The sequence below is a fragment of the Buteo buteo genome, chromosome 12 (genome assembly GCF_964188355.1).
Source record: "Buteo buteo chromosome 12, bButBut1.hap1.1, whole genome shotgun sequence".
Classification (NCBI taxonomy): Eukaryota; Metazoa; Chordata; class Aves; order Accipitriformes; family Accipitridae; genus Buteo; species Buteo buteo.
The window spans coordinates 33,966,481-33,993,388 of NC_134182.1; the positions used below are offsets into that span (position 1 = coordinate 33,966,481).

The 26,908-nt window shown below is 37.9% G+C and overlaps 1 protein-coding gene across 2 annotated transcripts in view; it reads right to left on the reverse strand.

Moving 5' to 3' along the window:
* DISC1 (DISC1 scaffold protein) overlaps window positions 1-26,908 on the reverse strand; it is a 212,524-nt gene that overhangs the window by 102,757 nt on the left and 82,859 nt on the right. For both annotated transcript variants that reach the window (XM_075043282.1, XM_075043284.1), the window contains 3 exons: window positions 24,013-24,067; window positions 19,384-19,486; window positions 8,223-8,411 (listed from right to left, as the gene is read on the reverse strand). In XM_075043282.1, coding sequence (XP_074899383.1) covers window positions 8,223-8,411; window positions 19,384-19,486; window positions 24,013-24,067 — 347 coding nt within the window. The remainder of the gene's footprint in view (window positions 1-8,222; window positions 8,412-19,383; window positions 19,487-24,012; window positions 24,068-26,908) is intronic.

The window sequence follows — 26,908 nt, forward strand, 5'->3', positions numbered from 1 at the left end:
CATACTTCCAACCTGTTAATGTTTCAGGATCAAGTTGTCAAATAAATACTGTAATCCTATCCAACAAGTCCAGACTAAACACATACAGGCAGTACCTCTGTGAAATGGCAAAACAAACAGAACCACAAAACCAATTACCTGAGTGTCTCAGTTACCTCATCTGTGAGACAAGGACAGCAGTATTTACCTTTCTTTGAAAAATAATTCGATCCTATCTGTTAAGTGTAACTAGGTATGTCAGCAGTTTTCATGGTCCTCTCCTGAGCACCCCATGTCCTAGACAGGCTCCACCTTTCTGCCTGCCTCTGAGCAGCTCCAGTCAGGTCAGACACAACTTTATCTTTCTGCCAAAACTGGATTTATCTTAATATGACATGTAGAAATGGCAGCTGTACACCATCAGAAAAAAAGACAGCTTCACAATGAAATAAAACAGAAAGTTCAGTAGCATGACAAGTACTATCCGGTCAAACTCCAGAAGTGGCAAACCTTAAAGAATGTTTGTTGGTTATCACCAGGGCTAGTATTGTGCTAACATAGTTAGAATTGCATAAGGGAACCTGTTCCATCTGTCCCATGAACAGAAGACACTTTTTTTTTCTTTCTTTTTTAATCCTAGCTTTCTTGCATCTTAGCATCTCATTCCTTCTGAAACTAGCTACAGTCATCAAAAAAAAAAAAAATTGTGAAAGTTCAATCTGAGCCCGGTATCTCAGAAGATGCAGCTGCAGAATTAGAATCTAATGATTAAAATTGGTGGTATACACTTCCAAATTTATTCCAAATTCACTCATCTGTGTTGCTTCATATTTATCCTGTTGCAGCTGAGCTAAAAAGCAGAGTAATGCAGAAACCTCGAGCAGAGATGGCAAACCAAGAATAATTCAATATTACACACACCCCAGAAGTTTAATGCATGTGTATATAGCTGGCAATAGCATTTCAGATGTAAAGAAAGAAGTTCGCAGGCATCCCATCAGAACTTTCCACTTGTTTGTTTATATATGCACCTGCACATTTACGGAGTTGAGGTTGCCCATTTTTCATTGCAGCAGAAGGCTGTTCAGCAAACACTTTTCACCATTGGATTGCACTTCCATGATTCCAACAGAGCCACTCTACGTTTCTGTGGCACTAGAACTTAGGAAACCTTGATGTCTTTACTGCTTATCCTAGTTAAAGGTGAGATCATTTTCCCTGAAGAGAGCCAGCATAAAACCAAGCTCTATTTCTTGCATCTAGTACATAACCACCTCTATGATTGCAAAACCAGTACCTGGTCACTTCAGGAGTTACTGTTCTGTGTGTAACTAGGTCATACAGCTGTCTAAAAGGAAAGAGTATTACACAGGTATATAAAACATTTCAATAAAGTTAATAGTATTAGATCCTAGAAGAAAGAGAGAGAAGAGAAGCTCACCTTTGAGCATCAACAGAGAAATGGCCTGATCAAAAGACACCCATAGATATCAGTGGGCTTTGAACCAAGCTGCTGTGTCAGTTCAAGTTGCCTGAACACGTATTTCATATTTCTGGCATTACAGATATTTGCATCTAATTATACAGAATGGCCAGATTAAATTTAATACCTCCATTGCATTTATATAAACTAAACCTCTATCCTCGAAGTGAAAACCATAAAGTATTTACATATTTAAATGAACACCACCAGACAAGATGACCTTTATAATCACCATTATAAGAAACACAATTACAAGTGACTCAAAACATACAGCAAACTTAATTATGCTAAAACAGACTGGTTTCCAATCTTTTCAATCCTGACAAAAATTGATGTCTAAAAAAATGTATTACATGTTTTAGTTGTAGGAAATGCTTAGCAGAACTTATTCTTCATATGTTACTAAATTATACAGATATTTATCAAAAAAGGCAATTCCATAACACAAAAACCCCTTAATTACTCACAATTAAAGATTATTTAACAGAGATGATGTTACTAAAAAAATGGTTTTACTTATTTTATATAGATTTTGTGGAAGTATGACACGGAATGAAAACCATTAGTCTGAATTTGATCCTCAAAGGTTTGTAACAATCCAAAATGCAGTGACTACCATAACAGAATTATAAGACCAAAATATGTATATGGGTATACTTAACCTGAAAGATCCCAAGTGCTTTAAAAAATGACCCAAGAAAATGAGAATCATGCTCACAATCAATGAAATGCAGACAAGCACACAATATGCATAACAGTACTAGTCCAAGCAAATGCAGAAATACCAATTTTTCAAACGAAACAGCGGAGAGAATACTGATGAGCAGAGTGCAATTACTCATGCTGTATTTGGCCATGACAACACAAAAGAAGCTCTGCAAGGTTGGGCTTCTCAGGGTTTTTGTTGTTGTTTTTTCCTTTTCTTTTCTTACATTGACCTGGCTTTTATATGCCACCTGACGGACGGCTGCTGAGCGCTACTTTGGAGCATCAGTTGAATGTCAGCTCAGGATAAAGGCTGCTACCAGCTGCAGTGCCAGTCCCGTTCCTGCATCACCACTGAGGGTTTTATACTTTCTGTGAAAACTACACAGAGTGAACGCTGGCTAAATCTGACAAGATCACTGTTTAAATAGAGATGGCCATAGACACAGGCGATAAGCCATTCCATTTCACCACTCACTTGAATGACAACAAGCATTTCGTATAGCTATGACATGCAGAACGTAATGACCTTGCACAAATTAGAAGTGGACATACAATGAGACTCAGAACAGCTTCTTCCTCATGGAAGCCCATCTGTTACACGCTATGTGGTTCTCCTTTAATGATTTATTTAAACAGAAGCAATCAAAAGGTTCAGCTTTTCAGTTTAGAATCAGATAATCACTCAGACACAGGATGAACTGTGGAAACAATATGGAAAGCCCATTTGGTGCAGAAAAACCAGCACTGAGGAAAAAAATTAAAACCACCATCCGAAAAATCAGTAAAGGAAAACGTGCAGTTGCTTTTGTCATGTCATACGCAGATATTGAATTGATATTTTTTGAAATAATTAGAAGTGGTATAAAGTTTTTAATGATCTTTAAACATTTTCAAAAAGTATTACAAAAATCAGCTAGGAAGAGAAATAGAGAAGCTTTTGTATAACAGCTATTATTAAAAACAAATATTTAAACTAAAAAAAAAAGAAAGGTTTCCTAGTGGGAAGCACACTGCATGTACTTCTATTGTAAGACTTTCAGTGTTGAGTCTGTCAGAATAAAAATGTGTCTTTAAAAGAGAACAAAAATGCTTTGCAGTAAATGGTCATTGACAGTTTGGCAAATCACATCCTATACAATTCTATATGAAGCACAGAACCTGCTTTTCATAAATATTTCAGTATGCAAAGCCAGTATTACTTTAAGCAGCACCAGTAGTGGTTTCTGCTGTCCACATGACACTAAGCTTCAGACTAATTAATTGCATCCTCCATAACAGCCAAATATGCAGCTTTTTGAGCAATGGATGTAAAAAGCCTAGGAGAAATTTTGTTATTCTTTGCAGCACATTCTGAACACATTTTATTCTTAAGTAGCTAAATCAAAACATACATTTAAAAAAAAATTAAAAAATGGACTTGGATAGGTTTCTCTTCTGTTAGAGGACAAAAAGCTATGAGATATTCTGTGAAAGCGTGCAGAGTATGTGCATTGAACAAGAGGAAGAAAAAACTGAGTGTGAAAGAAAATTCCAGCTTCCTGAAAACCCCCTTTACTACATCTAATTCATTATTTAATAAATATATCTGTTCAGTTCCAGAAAGCTTAACTCTGCAAGAAGGCTGGTAAGAGCTTCAGGACTTACAGAAGCAATTTCTAAGATAATAAAACTCAGTCATGTCAATCAGAGTTGAGCAGTAGAGACTGAAGCATCAGCCTCCAAACAATAGTTTTTTTAAAAAAGGGTTAAAAAGCTATTTTGATGCGCATGATAGCCTTTATTTTATATTTCCTCTAGAAATTAATTCAGTATAGAAATTCTACTTAAGATGACTTGGCAAGCACAACCCAGCAATTAGATCGCAAAATACAGCCCCCCTAGTTTTGTGCATACATGCATTATTTACCAGGACATGCTTTCCCAAAAGTGTAATAGGGGCAGAAAATGGCTGAGTGCAGCCACAAGAGGAATTCAGCAAATGAGGCAGGAAAACCTGCCCATCAGTACTGGTAATGAGGAAACCAAGACAAGAGGGTAGGTTTCATTTCCAGCCCTGGGTTTCAAATGCCAATCAGCCCAAGCTGGGATTTATAAGCGCAATCCAGCAGTTTGGCAGACAGATGAGTAATTAAGCTTCACTTGTCTGGAACACGGGTTTGGTTGTTGTGGGCTGCAAAGCAGTTCTCTTCCTTGCCATAACGGAACCTTCTGACTTTATAAGGCACATCCACTCAACAGTAAAGCACAAAACCTTCAGTGATTTTCCCAGAACCATTATGTCTTAGGCTATAGCAATACCTCTAGTCTAGAAGAATGTAAAGTTCACACAGAGTATCACTTGATTTCCAGTCTGTTTATTGCAAGTGATTAATTCAATCATGATTGATGCTACAGCAAATCAGGAAACTTGGTTTCACCACCATTTCAGGTAAAATTACATGACCTCTGTGTCCCTGGCTTTCCTATCTGTAAAATGGCAATAACAGTTGATCACTTTTATAGAAGTGTTTTGATGCCCTCAGAAGAAAGCTACTGTCTAAAGGGCAAATCAGTACTATTCATCCTAAAATGCTAATAAATAGCATTACTTGTCGATGCTTCTATTATTCAATGGGAAAAACATTTTTGAGCATCTCTAAAAATACGAAAGGATTTTTGTCAAATCTCCTTTACAGGGAGCACTGACAGCTCTCAGCACAGTAAGCCAAGCCCGATTTTTGCACTACATCTGCAATATCTTTTATACTTGGGCAGCTGGCACAAAGTGAGAAAATTCATTAGCATGCTAATGATGTGTCCTATTTAAAATTCCAGCTCTGATTATTGTGTGATTAAGTCTCTTCCCTTGACGTCTGCTTCCTTATATTCTGCATTACTGTGAGAAATCAACAATTATTAATGAAGTAAAGAATAGGTGATCAATTTATACACAAGAGAAAGACAAACATACACACATATTTTAGCATTTCCATTTCTTTGTTCAATGTTTTCCGGACAAAGTGGTATTATCTTCAGTAAAAAATAAAAAAAAATTCAAACTAAGTTTTCAGGAAGTTCACAGGCACAAAAGGTAACAGTTCAGGTGCCAGATGATGTAGAAATAGCCATGTGTAGGAATACCTGCACAGAAGGCTTAAAGGCGATATACTAAAAAAAGAGGGCGGGCTCCTGATGCAGAGAAAAAAGAAGATTATTCCTTGGAAACAAACATGAAAGCAAGAATGAGGAGACAACAGCTCCAGTCAATACAGTTACCTTTCCTGGAGAAAAATGATGCATCTCCTTTCTACACTGAAAGACATATAAACCCACTAACATTTAAACTAGCATAAACCTTCAAAGATGAGAAGACTACGGGACCTCTTTCTCTACGTTACTTTTGATAACCTACATTTAGTTTATGGATGGATGCCTGTTCCATAAAGAGTTGAGCCAAAGTGTAGCACAACCATGCCGCAAGGAGGAATCACAGGTATATCCCTACTGCACACCAGGACACGGATCAGCCAGACTAGACCAGATCATTTTTGCTGTTTAAGTTAGCATGGCTAATTTGCCCTGAAGGGCTCCCTAATGAACTCTGGGTAGACAGATAGTAAAAAAAGCTGGAGAACAGTAACATCCTCAGTTAGTAGAGTTAGATGGAGAAAGGATTTCTGTCCCTGGCTTGTAGCTGTAGAGGGAGAAGTCAAACTAACCAGGAATGGGCTGCACCAACCCATGGGACCAACCACTCACACGAATTTAACCCACAGCACAGAGCAGCTGAGCCTGTGCTGCACTACTAGCTCAAGCATCAAAGACATTTTAGGAGCCATTTTCCTGCCAGACTACCCTCTCCCAGAATCACAGTGTCACCACCAGCAGCAGGTCAACACGTTCTCCATCACAAGCCCCACACCTGTGCTGCATCATCCCTTACACCAATGCTGGCACTCCCACCATGAGCTGTGGGTCTCACGGGTGTGCTACCACCCCACTCACATCAGGTTTCTGGTCAGCACTGGGCTGGCACATGGGATGGGGCAAGAATAGAAGGAAAAAGCAAAACTACTCGTCTCAGCAGCAACATGGATTTTACTGGCTTAAATGAACCACAAAGCCTGAGGCCGTGCAGTAAGTCAGGTCGGCTACCCCGACACAAATCACACCCATCACAGTGCAGACAAAGGCAACACAATTATCTCCAGTTCTTTTGAACAGCAGCAAAAACAAATGGTATCAAAATTGCATTCCAATTGTTTATGCTTTATTCCCCAAACATGAAAGTACTGTACAAAATAACAACTGGTTCATAAAAGCGGATGCCATGTTTTAAGATACAATCTATTTACTGTTTTCCATAGAGTATCAGAGGGCTTTTACTCAATTAAACCTGTTGGTATCAAACTCATGTTAGTGTTCTCAAACCTAAATGAGTTTCCATTTGTCAAAGGAGAAAATGATGTAGCTTACATGCCAAGGGGGCAGCAACAAAGAAGAGGGAAGATCTCAGACTTCAGTTTACGTATCTCTGACTAGTATGTGCTTGATAGAGTTTTATTTTACACAAGGGTAAATTTCTCCCTGCACCTACAGAATCACAATAAATTAGAAGAACAACCCACATAGTAAACACCCAGTATTTTGCAACTTATTGTTCGTAAATTGTAGGACAGGAGAGGTCAGACCAAGAAGACGCCTCATTACAGCTACCTAAATGCAAAGGGGAAAAAAAGAATGTATGAACTACGACCAATTCTGTTGCTTCAGCAAGACTCTTGCACAGCTTTTGTTTGAAACCCTCCTGAAGAAAAATACAAATGAAAAGTGCATGTGTATTATAGGAAGTTTAATTGTTCTAGAAACAAAGGAGCAACAAAATGGACAGATTGGGAAGTCAGAACCCCCTTCAATTCACTTGCAAATCCAAGCAATGAGGAAGCATGGCCTGATGTGGGGTTGAATCACACAGCTTAGGTAACAATGTACTACTTTGAGGAAATAATTTTTTTAAATTTTTAACCATCTAGTTTCTAAGAAAGTTCTTATCTAGTAGAGTGCGTGTGTATGTACATTCATCTATGCATCTTTAAAATATTCTCTTAGACGTATTCCATTGCCTACAAAACTTTTTGTTTCTACAATAGCTCTTGCCTGTCCACTTGCCTATGAGGAAACTTAATATACTTTTAAAACAGAGGCACTTCCCTCTTTTCAACCAACCTACTGCTCATAAGATCCTGAAAAAGGAAAGACATTTCAAACCCCTAGAGCTTTAAAGTAGCTTTCAGATTTATACTTAGCTGTTTAGAGGTAACTATAGTAACTGTACATTGTAGTCAATTAAATGTTATTCAGCCTTTTCATTTAATCAGGCAGTAAGGCCACTTTATCTGCTTAACTTCAGGAGAGGGTACAGCAGATAAGAGGATAAGCCAAGTCTCAGAATCAGTAGCTTCCCCAGTAATTGCATAGAACTTCCCCAATTCCACCGTAACACTACAACCCAAGCACACTACTTAACAGTTTTATGTGAGCTGTTTGGCAAGCTCTTTAACCCCCATCTCAAGCAGAAATTTACAAAGAGAACTCTTGCCTTCAGAACCAGGCACCCCTTGTACCTCACGCGTTCAGACTCATCGCTAAATATGTTATATATATACTAAATATTTAGTTATATATACTAATATGGTTCTACTGTCACAGCCAAGCGCATCTACTGCTTCCACATAAAAGTCTACATATGTTTCTCTGTATTTGAATAACTGCACAGTATCATCACCATTATTATTACAAAAATAGGCTTAGAAAAGGAAGTTTTTGAGAAGTGGGCTAAGATAGATCTCCAAAAGCTGTATATTGCTGGGATAACCCTTCTCTCTGTCAACTTCCCCCACCTCCAGTGGAAACAGCCGAGAGAATGTTCAGCATGTTGTTTATCTAGGTCCTGGCCAAACTTTCCTCAGAAAAATTGGTACGTTTTGTGAAATGCAGGAAGGTTCATCAAACCCAGTAAACTTCTAGGCGATCACGACTGAGCAAAAGCTGTAACAGCATGTGAACTACTTACCAAAGGCAGCCTCTCCTTGTTCAAGTTCTTGTTTCAGTCTGGTGTAATCGTCTTTAATTCTCTCTAATTTTCGGACATTTCTGGCACTCAGAACCAACAGTTCATTGAGAAGTCCTTCCAGCCCCTCCTTCTCAGATGTTAATGATCGTATTTCTTCTGTCAGATCCTTCGCGGTACTGAAATTACTTCCTGCATGTTTTGCGGGAGCAGGGGGAAGAGAGAGGAAAGAGACAATGAAGCAGACACTTGCAACATCAGTAGGTTACACAGCAAACAAGGGAAATTAAGCAACTGTACTTCCCAACATCAACCAAAAGACCAATTTTGGAGGGGGGGGGGGGGGAAACTGCTTTGCAAGCATCCGTTTTATTAACACACTACAAAAAGAATCATAATTGTAGCACATTTAAACTTATACACACAGAAATTTTTTTTATTATTGATAAAATTTACATTTTTCTGAGAAAACCTTTTCCTGAGGTCCACATTTCAGAAAACTTCATACTGTAATTCACTGATCATTGCAAAGTCTGTCAGACCATTTCCATGTTTTGGAACTTACTTCAACTCACAGTATTTTTGAGATAGATACTATCAATCTGCTAGACCCTGAAGTATTTCCTCCTGCAACAAAGCAGCACTATGTCGTTGTCCATAACAAGAACCAGAAGGTTGTTTATAAATGACTTGTTGCATTTCTTAAGTTACCTGCACCCTGTGCAAAGACCATCAGGAGATGTTCTTCTGAGACAATATACTTAAAAGTCAAAACTATCCACTTCTGGCTCTCCCTGAAGCATGAAACCTCAGAGACCGGCAGAATACCTCAGTATCACCAGCTCACACTGCTCTGGAACTTTTAAAAATGTTTGATTCCTTTCGACAGGGATCCAGAGTCAAAAGTTCAATTCCCAATCCGTTTACAGTGCAGCCTAGTAACATTTGCCTGCTTAACCTTTCTGAAAACCATTTTTATAAGGACTTGGAGAGAACGTTTCCTTACTTCACAGAGAAGTCTTAAATACAAATGCATGATGAGAGTGAGATGCTCACCTATTAAATGATTTTTAAATAGCAGCAGAGTAACTATTACAATGCTACATTTATACAGCTGTACCTGTATCTCTTCAATGATTCAGCTACTTGGCTGCGGAAAAAACAAAACAAAACAAAACAAGCAAACCAGAATCCCACAAACACCTACAAAAACCCCCACTGTAATCTAAAGAATACTTGACAAAAATAATTTCCATGTAGATTTGCCCAATACAAGACAAAAGATCTCTAGCACAAGATTTAAATTCTAGCATCATCCTAACTTAGGAAAAATGTGTTGGTATAACCTAATAAGTAAAGGCATCTAGTAAGTAAAGGCACTTTAGAAAATTTAGCTCTGAAACAAATATTAATGTAAAGCACATCCAGTTGCACATATGTCGCATCAGCTTCTGAAGTATATGCAATGACTTTAGACTCCTGAAATAACTTAATAATACCACCAGCATTATTCAGATATAAAGGTGTCCTTTGGCTCTTCTTTCAGGAATATAATAAACTGTTGCTTATTCACAACAGATCAATTAAAAAGTTTATTTTAGAAATTTTGGTGTCTTTCATTTAGTTCTAAGGCTATGGTAGTTTCAGTCAACCCCTCTTCCTTGCTTAAAGCTGACTTTGTTTTGTTTTGGTTTTAGAAGTTTAAAACTCCCCTATTTCTATTTCTCAGCTAAAACTCTGTTTGCCAGTTCTATCTCACAAAGAATTATACAATTAAATAACTATAAACATGCTTTACAAATAGAAAGATCTTACTGCTTACCAGTGCATTTATTAGGAAACAACAGCACAAATTTTATTATCTTAACCTGTCACCTGTTTCCAAATGGGGAAAACACGGCAGCAAGATAAGCAAGACAAAATCACCAGAAAAATGGCAGATATTCAGATGCTTCTAAGGCAACAAGACTTAAAATTAAACTGTGCACCTTTACTTCACCTGAACTCATCCCAAGCATCAACGCACAAGAACCTTAATAAAACATAAAAGCAAGAGATTCTTCATTAGAATCTGGAGCCTGCTCTTACATTTCAGGAGACAGCAAGGAAAAAGGTATGATATTACATATGAAAGTTTTATACATATTGAATGGATCTTAATCCCCAGAGGGGAAGTTCATATCAAAACTGAGGCTATGAGGAAATGGCATCAGATATACATACCCAAAAGCCAAAACTGCCTCACGCAGCTCCCCCTGACAGCAGAAATGTCTGGAAGTCTGCAGTGAAAATTCAGAAGAGCATATACAAACTCGTGCACCACAAGTGCCATCAGTGACCTCAATCACAGCAACCAAAATAGCTGCTTTCAAAATGCCATAAGAAGGTTGATTTAAAAATTAATATATAATCCCTAGCTGCCACCATTAAAAAACATGCCCTCCTGGGATTTTTTGTTTGTTAAGAGACAAAGTCACATTGGATGCTGTAGAAACATTCTGAAGACACATGTCAAAATATTTTATTCTACTAATATCCTGAAAATGTTAAATTTCCTCTTTTTGATGATAAAATAATTATTTTGCCTAAGTAAACACAATAACTGTTACTTTGTCAACCACTCAGAGCGATGTTTTATATAGCCATACAGCTGGGAGGGTTCTAGTTGGGTGACACTAGATAAATAAAGTCAGTCCTGACTCTTCCCAGGAAACTCAAAAAATCACTGAAGCTAATAGGACTGCTCACTCAGTAAATCTGTACAGAGACAACAAAACTAAAGAATTAATAATCTAAGACCAAAGCTGAGCTTCTGGTCTAAACCAAGACACAAGACAGGGATTCTATGAGAGGGACTGAAGGGTGAAATGCCACTTTTCCCATCCTTCCTCCTGTCTCACAGTGACACTTACTAACAATGTGCAATTTTAGCCACTGCATACATGTTCATATAAACACACTGGGCACAAACTGGCACACCAAATGAGGAAACCCACAAGTTCAGAAAACTGTATATAAATGTCCAGGCTAGAAAGTCTGTTGCTCTATCAGAGCTTAAATATATTCTATTTCAACTTGAATAAATACATGGAATCAACAGTGCTTGGATAAAATGGGGGGGGGGGGGATAACCACATGAAGTAAAGTTGGGATTATAATAAAATCTGAAATCATTTCACATGAACTTGGCCAAACTCATTATATTTCTGCAAGTACAACACTGGAAAGTCGTATTTTCACTTTCCAGCTAATTCAAAGTATCCAGTGCTTTGAACAGACTGAATAACATGCTTGCAGTACACTGTCATAAGGAGATGAGTATGTACACTTAACTTTGAGAGGCTGAACCTTACCGTTATCTCAAAAGACAGCAACAAAAACCTAGTTTAAACTTCCTCCTTAATCTTGCCCTCTGGGGCACTCTCCTCACATACATCCTTCATCCCCCACTCTCTACAGACAGTGACATCAGGTAAGCTCCAACAGCTTGATGTGAAGGCCAAAAATACCAGCCAAATCAAGCAAAACAACCCAAATTGGAAAAATGAAAAAAAAAAAAAAGATAACCCCAGGCACAAAGTAATTATATAATTGCTTTTACATACTGTAAACATAAATATTAACTTTACCTTATTTGCCTCTCCTCCCAAAATTTTACTTTTATGGCTATATACTACAGCTAAATAGTGCTCTGCGTATCAAGTATATTTTCTCTATACATAGCTAAACACCACAAACTCATGTCCATTATAACAGCTCATTGTCAGATTTTACTATATCGGGCAGATTGTTACCCATTTAGTAGCCTCAAACTAACATATCGTTATTTTGATACAATTTGCCAGCAACAAATTGACTAAAAATATGGTTTGAAATCTGTCCCATTTTGTAAAAACCAACAAATGTGTTATTATTTAAGCTTTGTTAAATATTTCCCCTTCAAAATACAAGACAAAGTTAATGGCCCACAACTTTTTTACTCCCACTTTTTCTCACATTTATGCCAGAAATTACATACACTCATAGTTTCCATTATTCATGCTTGAAGGAGAGAAGTACATCCCATCCCTACTGAAACTATGTTCATTGCAGTATGAGCAAAGGAGCAATTTTTACATAACAGTAAAGCAGACATACTGGACATTGGCTTGAATGTAGGAAATAATAGACTGGTCATTATTTATCATTATCTATAAAGCTAATTCTTCATAGACTAACACTACCTTTAATAATAAATAAGCAAGTGAAAATTTACTTTTTAGCTTAGGGCATTTGCCACCATGGTATTTATCAATAGCACTGGAATTCAAGGCTGAAAATCCTCTACCTTGTCATTAATGAGACTACAAACTGATTCCAACACCAGAAAAGAAATTGAAGAAAATAAATATCATTCAGCTGCTCACAAAGAAAAGAGAAAAAGCTAAAAACATGACAGAAATGTAAGATTTTGGAAGCACTGCCAGTGTGTTTGCACCTCTAAAAAACAAATAGCAAATGAGGGACAGTCTACCATCTCCTGAAACATTTTACAGAGTTCCAGCATATTTGAATCACAATTAATGTTTTTAAGCATTAACATGTGCCAACACTTTTATCAGGCATCATGCAACTGAATGATTGATGTGATCCTGAAAGATAAAGTAAGAAAATCCACCTAGAAGCAGGCGAAAGACTCCACAGACATACATTTGGAGGAGGAATTCTCTGCCACAGAAAGCCTCTTGCACCTGGACTGAATCAGTCACCACAGAGCAACCCAGGAATCAAAAAAAAAAAAAAAAAAAGGGGAGGGGGGCAAAAACCACAACAATAATAAAATTTTAAATCAGTAATAACAATTCAAAGGCTCAAGTGAATATTATCAATGAGTAAAGGCACAAGAACCCTGAAGAAAAAGGCAGAGGTTTGGAAGATAGCGATACTGAGACAGAACCTGTTCCAAGGGGCAATATTGGTGACTGCCGGGCCACCAGATGCTCTCAAGTGCCTGCACTGGCGGTGACAAGTCTAGCCCAGGAGCACATTAGTCCCAGCAATTTACTATATGCATTTGCCAATAAGTGGTTGCTGCAAGTCACATATAATTCTCTTTCAGCACCGTAAAAGATGCCCAACGGAAAGCGACTCCAAGGCTGAAGAGTCACCCAGTGTGCACACAGGCTTCCCTACATAATCACTTCCCCCTCCCTCATAGCTCCCATTCACCTTATGCCTTTCAATCTCTGGTCCTTTTACATCTCCCCTCTCTCCTGCCTTTGCCTCCACTCATTACCTCTACCAGCGGAGCAGAAGGGACATGCTAAGAATAGGGAAACAGCCCAGACCTATTCTCCATGATCTTGAGGGCTACAACAACCCCCTTTTTACCAAGCAGGCCAGAAAACAAAACCAGAGAAGGCTCAGCGAGAAAAACATTCATGCCACCTTGGTTTAGGCACCAAAAGTGCATGCACTGAGGTTCAGAGGTTTGTCACCGTGGCTCCCTGGGCAGTCAGTGGAAAGAGGGACATCACTGCGCCCTTCCACAGACGGCACAGGGGTTTTCTCGCGTCCCCTCCAGACCACAGCACAGCCCTTCCGTGGGGCAAGAGCACCTTCCCTTCATAGTTCTCCCCATCTAACATTTCTCCTTTGAGCACAAAACCCCAGAAAAAAAACTGCCAAAGAGTACTAGACCTCCTCTCCCACTCTAGGGGTAGCAGCTTAGGTAACAGGAGAGAAAAAGAGTAAGTTGTTACATGACTGACTGACTGCTGCAACAGAAGCAATGATTTTCTGCTGTCTGATCACATATCATGCTGGAATATCAGCTACAACAAATTATCCTTGAAGTTCACTGAAAGCCAGTAACATCCAGTAGTTTCATTTGGAAATGAGATAAAAAGACAAATAGCATAGCTGTCCAAGGTCTGCGTGTTTGAGAGTTGCTTTGGGGGGCTCACTGGCATTATCTTTTAAATGAGTTAATAGGCTTGCCAAGAAGTACAGCACTTGCACCGATACACAGTGGCAAATTTTACTTCATGGAGCATACAGTGACTGTTGTGGGAAGACATACTAATACAAAGCATTGTATGCTGGAGCCAGACACTGCGATACAGGCACAAAGAAGGATTAATCTCAATATGCCTCTGAGCCATCAACCCAGACCGCTGCTGGAAGCAAAAATCTGAAAGTGGGGAACCGGCTATGTCATCTGACAAGACACAGACCTCTATCAGACTCCAATTCATCAAGAAACTAAGCCTTCATGAGAAGGCACAAAGAGGCATTGGTATTTTTGCCTCTACGACTAGTCGAGTTCTCCAGCTGTTACCAAACAACGGTTCTCAGAAACAGGGAAAGTAAAAAAAAAAAAAACAGGAGCACCATTGCCTTCCAGTGAAAGACAAATTAAGAGCTGTATGCAGTGTGTCTGGTGAAAATCTCAACATCATGTCAAGAACTTTATGCTCATATGTATTTCTGCATGAAATGACAGAATACAGCACAGGCATGAAAACAGGACATCCACATTACCAAAACAGAGGTGTATGGCTGAAAACGTCCTTCAGCCTGCACTGGCATCTTCCAGCCTGACTGCTCTGTCCCCTCTCGAACATACTCATTCCCAACAGGAATGCTCAGCACCAAAGCTGGAAGGGTGGGGGCTTTTTTCTTACAGTTGCTTTCTGAGCCATGCAGAACTTGTCCTAAATGAGCATGAAAGAGCAGGCAAAGAGGCAACGGTCCTAGCATTAAGTTTTGTGAAAATATGGTATCTAGTATTCATGCCATACTATTTATAAACTACACTTCTACATTGACATAAGGAAAAAGCCCTTTTCATTGTACTGCTGGAAATCATCCCGCAACAGTATTTCCAAGCTGCCCCCACTTGCAGGTATTCAATGAAATAGAGATAGTGCTAATTATAGGGTGATGACACATGATGTCTCACTGGTATAGACAGTTTTAAGATCAGAATTCTTTTTTTTTTTAACTACTTAAGAGTGACCTCATTCTAATTTCTGTGCTTGGATCTAATTTGTATTTGCAAAGACATAAGGAAAGCTAATGACATGCATCTCAGATAACTACATAATGAAGTCAGTATTTCACTCACATCTGCTTAGCTCCCTGCTAGCCACTTTCTGGCTACCTAGTCCCACACTATTATGCATTCTCAAGGGGGGGATCACATAGAGTCTATGAAGACATTGTAAAATATATCAAACCTCTTTTATTCAAATACAGGAAACAGATGAAACGATGACTAAAAATTAATTTTGGTTTACATCCTCCCTCCTGTTCCCAAATTATTTTCTCACTAGAGGAAAAAGGAGAAACACCATTTCTCACATATGATTTGCTCTCCTGCAAAACAGCCCAAAGTAGGAAAATAAATTTTAATAATATTTCTACAGTTAGATTCACACTTACTTACACATAGTCCTATTTGAATTTTCTCACTGGTTTAGGATTATTTCATCTGCAATTTATTCCCCCCAAAAATTTTATGCTAAATAGACACACAATGCTAACAGAAACAACAGAGTATCACGTATTGCAACGGTCTTCCCATAACCAATGGCAAAATTTTCATAAGAATGTTAAGAGCTACTATAAGAAGCAACTGGTAACAATAATCACATGCAGGTTTCTAAGCACTGACATTAAGGTGTTTTGTTTTAATAAACAAACAAAAAAAAAACCAGATGCTAAACCAAAAAATTTCATTGGTAAGTATTTACAAATGTGTATGTCAACAGTAACATCTCATGCAATCAGGAGTACTTGTTAGCCGTAATTAGCTAAAGCTACTGACTTAAAAACCATGAACAATATAATAAGATTCTACTAATTAAGTCTGGAGAAAAATTCTTCACTAGCATCTCAGGAGTATTAACTGCAAGTTATTTATCACAACAGGCAAATGCCAATCAGAAATAAGGGAGCTGTTGATATAAAGGATCTGAATTGTAACTGTTGACAGAAATACTACTTGAACATTTAAGTATGGGCTTTAATTAAATCTACTGTATTTATTCTATGGCCTTCAATAATCCAAAGATTCACAAACCTTCTTTTTTTTTCTCCTCCAAGTTTAATTTTACACTTCTTCCAAGGACAAAATAATAGGGAGGAGAGACATTTACATATGTAGCATCGTCTCTTTACAGTATCATTTATTATACAGTCTTAAAATCCAAGGTATTGTACTAACAGAACTAATAGAATTGTTATGCTTACATTGCATTTATTGTAGTATTTTCCTCACAAAACAAAATCAGCTACATTCTTACATTTTCTGGTGTAAATACACCAATACTGTAAATCAATGTGTTTGGAATAGAAAGTACAGTTCACATGGAAGATCAATGTTGTCTGAAGCTATCAAGGTAGTCAATAAAGACTGAGGTATATATCATGCTTTCAAAGTCATCACATCATTAAGTCATCACATGTAAGCTCTGAAAATTAATGTATCCCTTAGTAACTATATTCTTAAGCTCACCTAACTTAACTTTCGGGATACATGAATCCAGATGTGTACAACTGCATTCAGTTACATTTTTGCCTTGACACTGTTGCCAAATCACTTAACTCTGCTTCCTCAAGGAAAATGGTATGTTAAATGAAAATGATGCAACATCTGTTTAGAGAAAAACAGTTGTTCTCAGTATCCATTAGTACTGTTGTTTGAGGAAATTGTTTGAATGAATGATCAAACTGCTACAGTAAAAAAGCAGAAATAACAGACATTTATCCCTGCCTGATGCTTCCAGACTAAGTGAAAACCTCTATGACCACCAAACTTTATTATTACTGCATATTTATATTTAGACTATAATTCCCTCTGAATTTCATGTTATTCCAAGGCTGTCCTTAAATAATTGCATCTTACCCAATTGATGATCCTCCCAACTTCTAACAATTTAATATATCCAAGTTGTTCACTAACTGTCTGTTAGCTGCCTGACAGTTCAGAGGATATGTACATACAGTATCTTGCTTAAATCTTAACCAGTGTTTAAAAAGTTAAGACCTAGTTCTTAACGATGCCTTATTTAAGAGGTGTCATTCATTTATGCCTAACACAGGAATATACAGAAACTGAATAATTCAGCCTTCTCTATATTAGCCACTGCTCACTGTTTTTGCCTTGTTAAGAAAAAAAAAAAGGCAGCTATTTTTAACTCTTTCTTCCTCTTTCCTCTTCTGCATTTACCAAATCCTTTCTTCCTGACTTGCTTCTCTGCTAGCTGCAATTCATTCTGCATCCTGGCTTTTCGAATTTTATTACTTCATGCTCTAAGACTAAAATATTTCCATTTTTTTCAGAATTTTTTTTTACTTTCAGGTCTTCAGAGCACTAATTTCTTTGATTCCTATATTTCCACTGTACCCTCTGCATACTACTCTGCATTTAACATAAACAAGTGCCATCACATCAACTAAATGTATGCATATCTTATAATGAGGTAAAGAAATTACAGTATCTACTGTCACCAAATTACCTTTCATCCTTGATTTTCTACCAGTTCCCTCCAGAATTATGCCTTAGTAACAACTTAGGATTGTACCATTCACAGTCATTAAAATTCCCTGAAGTAAGAGTTTTTCAGAGTAAGTATAAAAAAAGAAAAAGAAAAAAAGAAAAAAAAAAGAAATAGTGCTTCTTGTTACTACTAAGAAATAGCACCAATACTTCTTAAAAAGCATAGAAAGGCAATCATAGTCGCAATACTGTGAAAACAGTTTACAGGAACATCAGCATTAAATTGTCTTTTGAATTCATTCCTGAAACAAGCAACCTCTTAAGAGCTAACAAGTATAAAATATTGTTATGAATGTTTTGGAAATCATCCTCAAGTTGTCATTTACTCTTTCAAACTGTCAGACTGAGATACATCTTTTCTGGCCAACTGCTTCCTGCTAGCAGCATGAAGCAGTTGCACGTCCAGTTTATGGGCTATTTTGTTCAAGAAAGTCATAAAATGGCTGGGGAAAACTTTGACCCCGTTTCTGAAAGCGAGAAAATTACCTGCATTCAAACAGCCCACGGGCAGAGAAGAGTGATTGCTCAGCTTACCTCTTGCAGGTAGACACAGAGAAATAGAGAGGGTTTCCATTTCAAAAAGATGTTATAGAAGCAATGAAATCGAGCATGCTCAGCACCAACACAAGATCTGGTCCTTAATTTCCTTTAGGATTTTGCTCAAGCCCGATACTACCCACTTCTGGCAAACAAACCATGTGACACTGCACAAGGTTTCATTTTAAAATAATTCGTGTGTGCCGGTACTAGATTCTTGTATCTAATTGACAAGGTAAATCACCAACAGATAGCCACAACATGTCGCCTTGACACATATTAAAAACCCTCTAGCCTTCCCTTATACAGTGTAACACTGGAAAACTCCTGATACCCAAGTCTACATTCCCTCCTATTCAGCTTCCTCTCTGAGGCAGGTGTCTAGCAAAGAGACATCTACTTACACATCAGCAAACAATTTGCTGAATTAGAAAGCCCACCTCTTCAAACTTAAGAGACAGAACTGTGCTTTGCCTTTTTTCCCCGAGTGAAGAGTGCAGTAATCCCAAGTAAGTGGCACATAAAGCTGTTATGTATCAGACTCTGTAATCACATTCCAATGTTTTACTGGTTGTAAATAACATGCACGAGTGCTCCAAGGACCAAATTGCTCTTTTGCTGCCAACATTAGTTGTTTAATGATCTGAAGAGCAGAAGCTGCCAATTATTGTATTCCATTTTAAAGTGTCATTTAAAGCCACACTTGTAATTATTATACCTTTGTTGTAAATTTATGCTCTTAGCTACAGAGCTTTAGGCATATAACTTGTAAGGTCCAGGAACAGCTATTGATAATTATTTTTCAATTTCACCTATGGAAAAATATCATGTTCTTTGCAAGTTTACATACTGCCTACCACACATTATCCACTTTGCCAGTAGTTCCCAGCTGTGGAGAGGGGCCTGAAATACCTTACACAGGGCATGACACAGCCTGGTTCTGCCAGACTTGCCGTGACTTCAAGAGATCTAGACAAGTGCACATCAATGACTTTTCCTAAGAAGTCACAGCTATGAAAAGGTCGACAAGTGCTTTAACACACCACTCGCCAATGTTAGTCCTTCCCATCACTTAAAACTTACCTGAAACAGCTAGCATTTTGGCTTCAAGTAGAGCTGGTAGTTGAGTCTCAATATCGCTCACTTTCCTCCTCAAAGTACTGCAGAGTTTCTGACTCGTACAAACCTAGATTGAGGCAGACAGCCATGATATATATTTCATTCATGTAAAAGTATAAGGCAATTTAAATGGGGCTTCAAATGTTCTTGGTTTACAGACATGACATAACATCCTACAGGAAGGTGAAGAGGCTTAATAAAAAGTGATGTCTTTACAGAAACACCCAATATGAATCAAAATTTCCAGGCTTTGCTGCACATTCTATTATAAAAATAGGGACTGGTATTGGTATTAGCATTAGCTACCTGCATGAAAGAGGACAAGTTTCACTACTAGATACTGAGGCTGCACATAGGTCATTATGAATTCTGTACAATTTCAGCATTAACAGTGATGCCTGGAGTGGAACGTAAATAAGCCAATAAGTTTGGAGTTGAAGATGTCATAACACAGAATGTACAGCAATTTTTATGCAAAATATACTGTGCTGCACATCTTAACTGAAAAAAGGCAAAGCAGCCATCATTAATTCTCTGCGCAGGTAACAAATGAGGCTATACCAGCTCAATACTGCACTTTGTTTCACAATCAGGAGACACAGCTGACTGGGGTTCAGGTTTCCGACTTTTCCTCTCTCTCTGTTTTTATCTTTATAACTGGAAGTTCCTTCAGCAATGAACAAGGACTAGTATTAAAAACAAGGAGAGAGACAGGAAAAAAAAAAGAAAGTTCAATTGTTTCTGTATTTAAGGGTACATAACCACCTCAGAAGGACCTTATGCAGCGTACGCAATTCATACAACTCCCACATATTCAACAATATTGCTTCTTACTCCATATTGCATCATTTGTGAAGGAAAGCAAAATGAACAAACAGAAATATCCCTTGTCAAGCAAAGGCAAATGTCTTGTTCTGAAGGCAGGCACCAAACACTTGCTTAAAATTGCAACTGACACTTGAGAAAACATTGCATTCATTGGAATCAAGGATAAAGCAATAGTCAAGAGAGGCACAGGCCAGTTGTGAAGAGATGAGATGTGAAATGAAATCTCCAGAGGAGTTTCCCTGCCCTCCTTGACTTCCACTCCCCCCCAAAAAAAACAAGTGTATATACCATGCTTATTAACAGAAGCACAGCTATCACTTCACTTTTTAAAAGCAAAAGCCTTACAGCTCTAACAACTTATCTGTTTGTACAGTTAAAGTATAATAATTCGGATATGACACTAACTGTAAATCCTTTTAAATAGATAATACCATCTTGCTTTAGCTGAGAGCATCTGTTAACCATAAATGGGTCATATTTTTTCTTGAGTCAACAGAACTATCCTCCAAGCAGTAACTGTTACTATCTAAAGACTTCAGAGTCTTCCTTTTAATTTAAAAACACATATATCTCATCACTTCTGCACCTATTATATTTTTTCAATTCCCAGATATTTCACTTTGTTTCAATACCCCCTTCTAAGTGACTTGCCTACTAATTCACTTAAAATGTTTTAAAAAACCCAAACCTGTCAGAGGTGAATAAACGTGCCCAAAGAACCCAAAGGCCATTTCTGTCTCACATCTCCAAAATAAATCTGAAAGTTTTTAATGACTTCTTTCTAAGCAGCACTCTCTCTTTAGGGGTACTGAATGGCTCAGTGAATTGCAATTAGATGGGGAATCTTTCAGCTCCAGGAAAACTGCACGAATATATCCCGTGCTGGTAGTAACTTAAAGTCATTACCAGTAGACAGCTGTTTGGCAATTATGCAAAATAAGCTGGGAGGTTTAATCAGTTTCTAGTGAACACTGTCCACTTTGTAAGCACTACTATCAGAACGAAGCTCGCTGGCAGTTTTTATTAATGGACCAAATGCAGGGACCAGAGGCCGAAAGGTAGCTCCTCTAACTCACAAAGACAATTATTCTGGAACATACTGGTAAGTACATTACCAAGCTTCTGCTTGTATCTATGTCACGTGTATTCTATAGAGAAATGAACAACATTAATCTTCAGGGCTATCATATGGCATAGCGCAACAGCACCAAATGAGCAACTGGGAGAGGCAAAATAATATAACATCCTCTAAACTAATAACACTGCTTCTACGTTACGTCAGTTCTACCCTGCAAGCTCCAATTCTTTTCATTTTTCCTAATTATTTTATCTTAACAACAGCTACCATTACTCATTACAGTAGCTTATTCAGCCACCGAGGAAAGGTTATTTCTTAGCTGACAAAGATTATGAACATTCACAAAGCCTACATCCTTCTTTGCTCCTGGGGAAGGCACCATCCTCCCCTAACCAGTTTGACAGCAAGCACCTGTAGCCCCAGCAATGCCCTTTCCCTATTTGCAGTGACCAGCTCTGCTGCAGCCCACAGACCAAGGAGTCTAAAAAAAAAAAAAATCCCTTTCAGTTTCAGCGAAGTTCTTTACAGCCAAATATTACTGTATCTATTTAAAAATCCTCTTCAGTGGTTTGTGGGGTTTTTTAAAGCAGACTTTCAAAAAAAAAAAAAAGACTCTTGCTTAGGAATATACCTTACAAATCTGTGTTCAGACACATAAACACTACTCAAAAAAGCAGTCTATCTGAAACCAGTAGGATGCTGGTTAGCAAAGATGTGGAATCAAGATGAAAAGCAGCAAAACATCAAAAACAAGTTTGCCCATTGTCATCCTCTTCCATCTTGCCTGTGTATGATGTTAATCTAAAGCAGCAGAAACAGCCACAAGGACACTGACTAAAACACAAATTTACTCTTCCTCCAACCATCTCAAAAAAAAAAAGTTTTGAGTAACCTTCACATTTCTTTACAACAGCACCTTGGAAAGGATAGAGAAATTCTCTTTACACTGCCTGAAGGAAAGGACAGCCCACCTGGATCTCCCATACAGCACAATCTTGCCATTAGCAAAAGCAGATATTAATTTCTGAAGGAAGGTGGTGGATAAGGGAGATTGTTCACTTCATTAAGGGGCTAATCTTAGCATTTGCAGCCTCAGCTGAAAACAACACAAATGAGACAGAAAAGGCCATATAAATACTAGGGGCACAGGGGGAAAGAGAAGACCTTTGACAAAGTAGTGTTTTCCCCATAATGAAAAGGTTTAAAAGACCAGCTCTATTCAGTTTGAGGAGAAAATAATAGGATGAGTCGATCTGAATAAATAAAATAATAAATGATTTGGAGGAGTCTCATTACGTGCTTCTTATTTATCTTCTCTAATAAATAAAAGCCATCACATATAAATGGAATGAAATTAAAATAATATTTTATCTATTGAATTTTTAAAGAAACGAACAGACTGTGGATTTCTACCTCACAGACTTCTCAATTGTTACCCAATGTTTCAGCTCTTATTGAAAAAGTCTCTAGATAATACCGTTATAAAATGAAACTTCAAAAGGCACAGATTTTCAGGGGAGAAGGCAAAAATCTGTAACTTACATTTTTGGCTTGCAGATAGCTTGAAACAACACATCACTCTGAGGTACCGAATGTCTCATTCCCTTTAGTAGCTGAGCTGTAGGTCAGTTACAATCTTTTCCTTGATACTTTATTCATAATCATTTAAAAAATACAGGGGGGAGCAACATGTTATAATGGTCTATACTAATTTTTCCCAAGATGTGTGCATAAGCAAGCAAGGAATAGATCAGAATGAGCTCAAAAATAAAGTAGGAGAGAAGGAGGGAGGGGTATTGAGATGCAGTCTTTAAATGGTCTTTTTAACAGTGCATGCTAAAAGTGTTGGTCAAGATAACTAGGAAGAATAGATTACAAGGGATCAAGTTTTCACTAATTTTGCTGAGTGATATTAGAGAAAGAACATGAAAAATAAACTTATTTCAGAATAAAAATTCATTACTGATCAAAACCCAGAAATATTTTCCACTCCCTGTTCTATATAAACCTATATGAATTGGCTACAATAAGTGGACCTTTTCTTCTAGAGCAAAGATGCTCTGTGGCTCAGTGAGCCATTCTGAAATAAAAAGAAAACTTTAGTATTCTCTTTCTTGGAAGGAGGCCATAAGAAATTATAAAATTAAAGGAAAAGTATTAACATCTCTGGTTAGAAACAAAAGGTATGCTAAATATGCGACATCACTTCGCTTTGCATTTTTCAAGGGGGATGAGAATTAGATTGCTAGTTTATTATTAGTGAAAGGAGAGAGAAAAGTAGTACTTCATTTATGCCCTTCCTTCACACCAACAAAACCAGTCAGCTAGGAAATAAGAGGCTCTGTATTAAGAGTGGAAACATTCATCTGTGACCAGAGTTCACTTTCATCTCAGGAAGCTAGAGTCTGTTCCTAAATGGAGACCAGGAGAAGACTGATCACTAGTAAACACAAGCCAAGAAACAATAGATTACTCCGTCTGCTTCCTTAAGCATAATCTCTGTGGCCTGTCCAAATGTAAGTTAGGGGGTTTTTTGGGGAGTGTATGGTTAAAAATATTTACACGCAAAATCTGTTCTGAAGAAACACCACAAAACCAACATTCTAAAATACAGACAATTTATTAAGATGCAAGCTATTACTGCTTCTCTAAATATTCTGAAGAACTGAAAACTGACATGTACTTACTTTGGCAGTAGTTTCTTTAATGGACATGCTGAATGATTGTTCTTTTTCCTGAAGGCTAGAAGGAATTAAAATAAAATAAAATAAAGTTGACCTTCTCTGCTCAACACGGTCTGCTACACAAGACACATTTTCATATGGAAGCACATAGGCTTTAAAATGACTCATACTAACACAAAAGAGCCCATACCATGATAAAAATCTGTATATTTGGTTTCAGTGTTGCTAGTGACTAACCAACATTTTTTCCACCCAATTTCTACCCACTTAATCCAGTTTGTTTGCAAAACAGTTCGTATGCTAGCTTTACAGTTCTTAATTAATGAGTTTACACACATTTTACTTACCATCTGAAACACAATTATGATTATTTGTGTAACCATATTATCTTAGAAGATCCCAGCAGCATCCAGGACTCGTGCTTTGCTAGGCTACCATCCAAACACCTAACACAAAGGCATTTCTGACACAAAGAGTTTGCAGTTAACTATCCTCTTGTAACCCAGTTTCCAACTCTGCCAGGAAAAGCTCACCTGCAGTCTGTTGTTCTCATGGTATTTTTATATGAAATATCACTATTCAGTTTGTTTAGTTTAATAAAAACCTACAAAACATTTGTACCACATTGATTCAACAGTGGGCTGAAATTGAGGCATTGTCCATGCTTACATGAACTAATTCAAGGTTTCCTTCCACATATAAAACCAGGTAGGGCTACTACTTTGATATTACTGAACATAACATAAACCTGTGCCTTTGGTGCTTGTAAATAAATTCACAAGTTACATTTTTAACATAAAGTTCAAAAATCCAAGTCAAATCAAACATTAGGAGTTCACATAGAGATTATTTTTGCAACTTTAATACTTCCCTCCCTCCTACTTAGCAGGCATACACTTTTATACAGTGTTCAACTACTTTATCACACGCTATTTTCTTTTCCGTCAGACACCTCAATTCAGTGTACATGACAGTCAGCTCTCCCCACAAGCAGCATTTCAATTCTTCCTTTTAGCTGCGTTATAAGAATTGTACTTCTTTCATGACGTACCGCTGATATTCTTCCCAAATAAAGAGCTATTAATTTATTTCTGAGCTTTTCTTTAGTGTTCAGCACTGAAGTATCAAAACATTTTAGAAACATCACTGGATTTATTTCAATGATAATCTCACAAGATAAGGCAGCATTGTATTCATTTTACACGTGGAAGAAACACAAGTCACTGTTATTCAGAAAGCATGTTAAGGCTGAGTGCCCATTTCGACACACACAGAGCCCCTGCTGCCTACCTCTATGCATTTCAGTTTTCTTTTGAAAACTTGCTCCTTCGTATTTTCCAAGCACAGCACTTCCTGAGTTCTGTTTCAAAAGTCCGCATTTATGTAAATCCGACCCCAAAGCACAGGATGAAATTGGACTTGCGCTCAGTTACTGACCACCTACAGAAAGGCTGGCTGGACCATCTCGCCCAGCTGCACACAGGAGTGAGACAGTCTCAGAGGCAGAATTCAGCTGTCCAGCATATCATTTAATCGTGTTAATGAGACAGCTATTTTCATTGCTTTCCCTAATGCCCTGCTTCAGGGAGCACACACCTTTTCAATCTACAGCCCAGCAAAGCCAGTCACCTCATTACCACCACATCACACAGGGGTCCCTCCAGCTCCAGATGAGGCAGTCCTCTCAGAAATAGCTCATGACAGTCTAAGTCAACACCTGTGTAAGGCAACAAACAGAAATGCAGCTGGCTAGCTACGTAGAAGTGGTTTAACAACATTTACCACATAGCAGTCTCCAATTTCTCCCTTTTCTACAGTGATATATGGGCAAAACACAAAATACTACACGTGTAATGATACCATTATCAGCTTCCTGTCTGCCTGTGGGCATACCAGAGGGAATGAACTATTGAGTCATTTCTTTTCTCAGGCTTTGGATCTCCCAGTGACTTTCAGCATCTCCCACAATCGGCGTCTGAGCTGGTCAGGTTATGTAAAAAGGAGCTGGGCTTTGTGTACAGATGTCAACAGGGAGCAGCAAGGCTTCAGTGTGTAATTGAATGAATAATGGGTGACTGACCCAATTGTTCTGAAACTGCCTTATAAAACTCAACTCTAAAGACCCAGGCCATAATAAAATGTAAAGTGCAGTTATAGCCAGAAGAACAACAGTATAAAGATGGCACCTCTATTTAACAAATCTGTTCCATGTGCCTTTCCTCTTATCTGTTTACTTTCCTCGCAGAAAGCCCCCCCAGGTTCATGTTTCACTCCTCTGCAGAACTCACATGGCTAAGAGATCAATTTTTAATTTCTTTTTAAACCGTACATCCAAACCAGCATTACAAACTAAGACCCAGTTGTAGACTCCGTATTGCTAACAAGGATGCAGAAGCCCATGTGGACTTTCAGGTCCAGGTGCTGAGTGGGGAAAAAACCACCCTCTCTTTACACCCAGATTTCTTTTTTTTATGAGTATCTATCAAGTCACTGAAAAATAAATAAGGAATCACACACTGCCATTTCAATGACAGCAGAACTATAGTTTTAAGAGAATCTTATATTAATCTGACACATATCAATAAAGAATATCATTAGTAAATCATCATTTTGACTCAAGCTAGTGATAGCCGCATTAACCACAGACTTGAATCTAAAGAATCCTTTTGTTACAGGTGCAGCATTCCTGCAGACTCTTACAAGTGTATTTGTATTATTTATGGTATGAATTTCACAGTAGTACCCTGTTTTGAATCCTTGTTAGCCTTCAGAGGGATACCACAGGAATCCCTTACCCCTTTTAGAGATTAGCCCATCATACAATTCACATGCAGCAATCAAAACCATGTACAAACCAGCCATAGTTACCAACTACGAACAGCTTTGAACTAAGTTTATT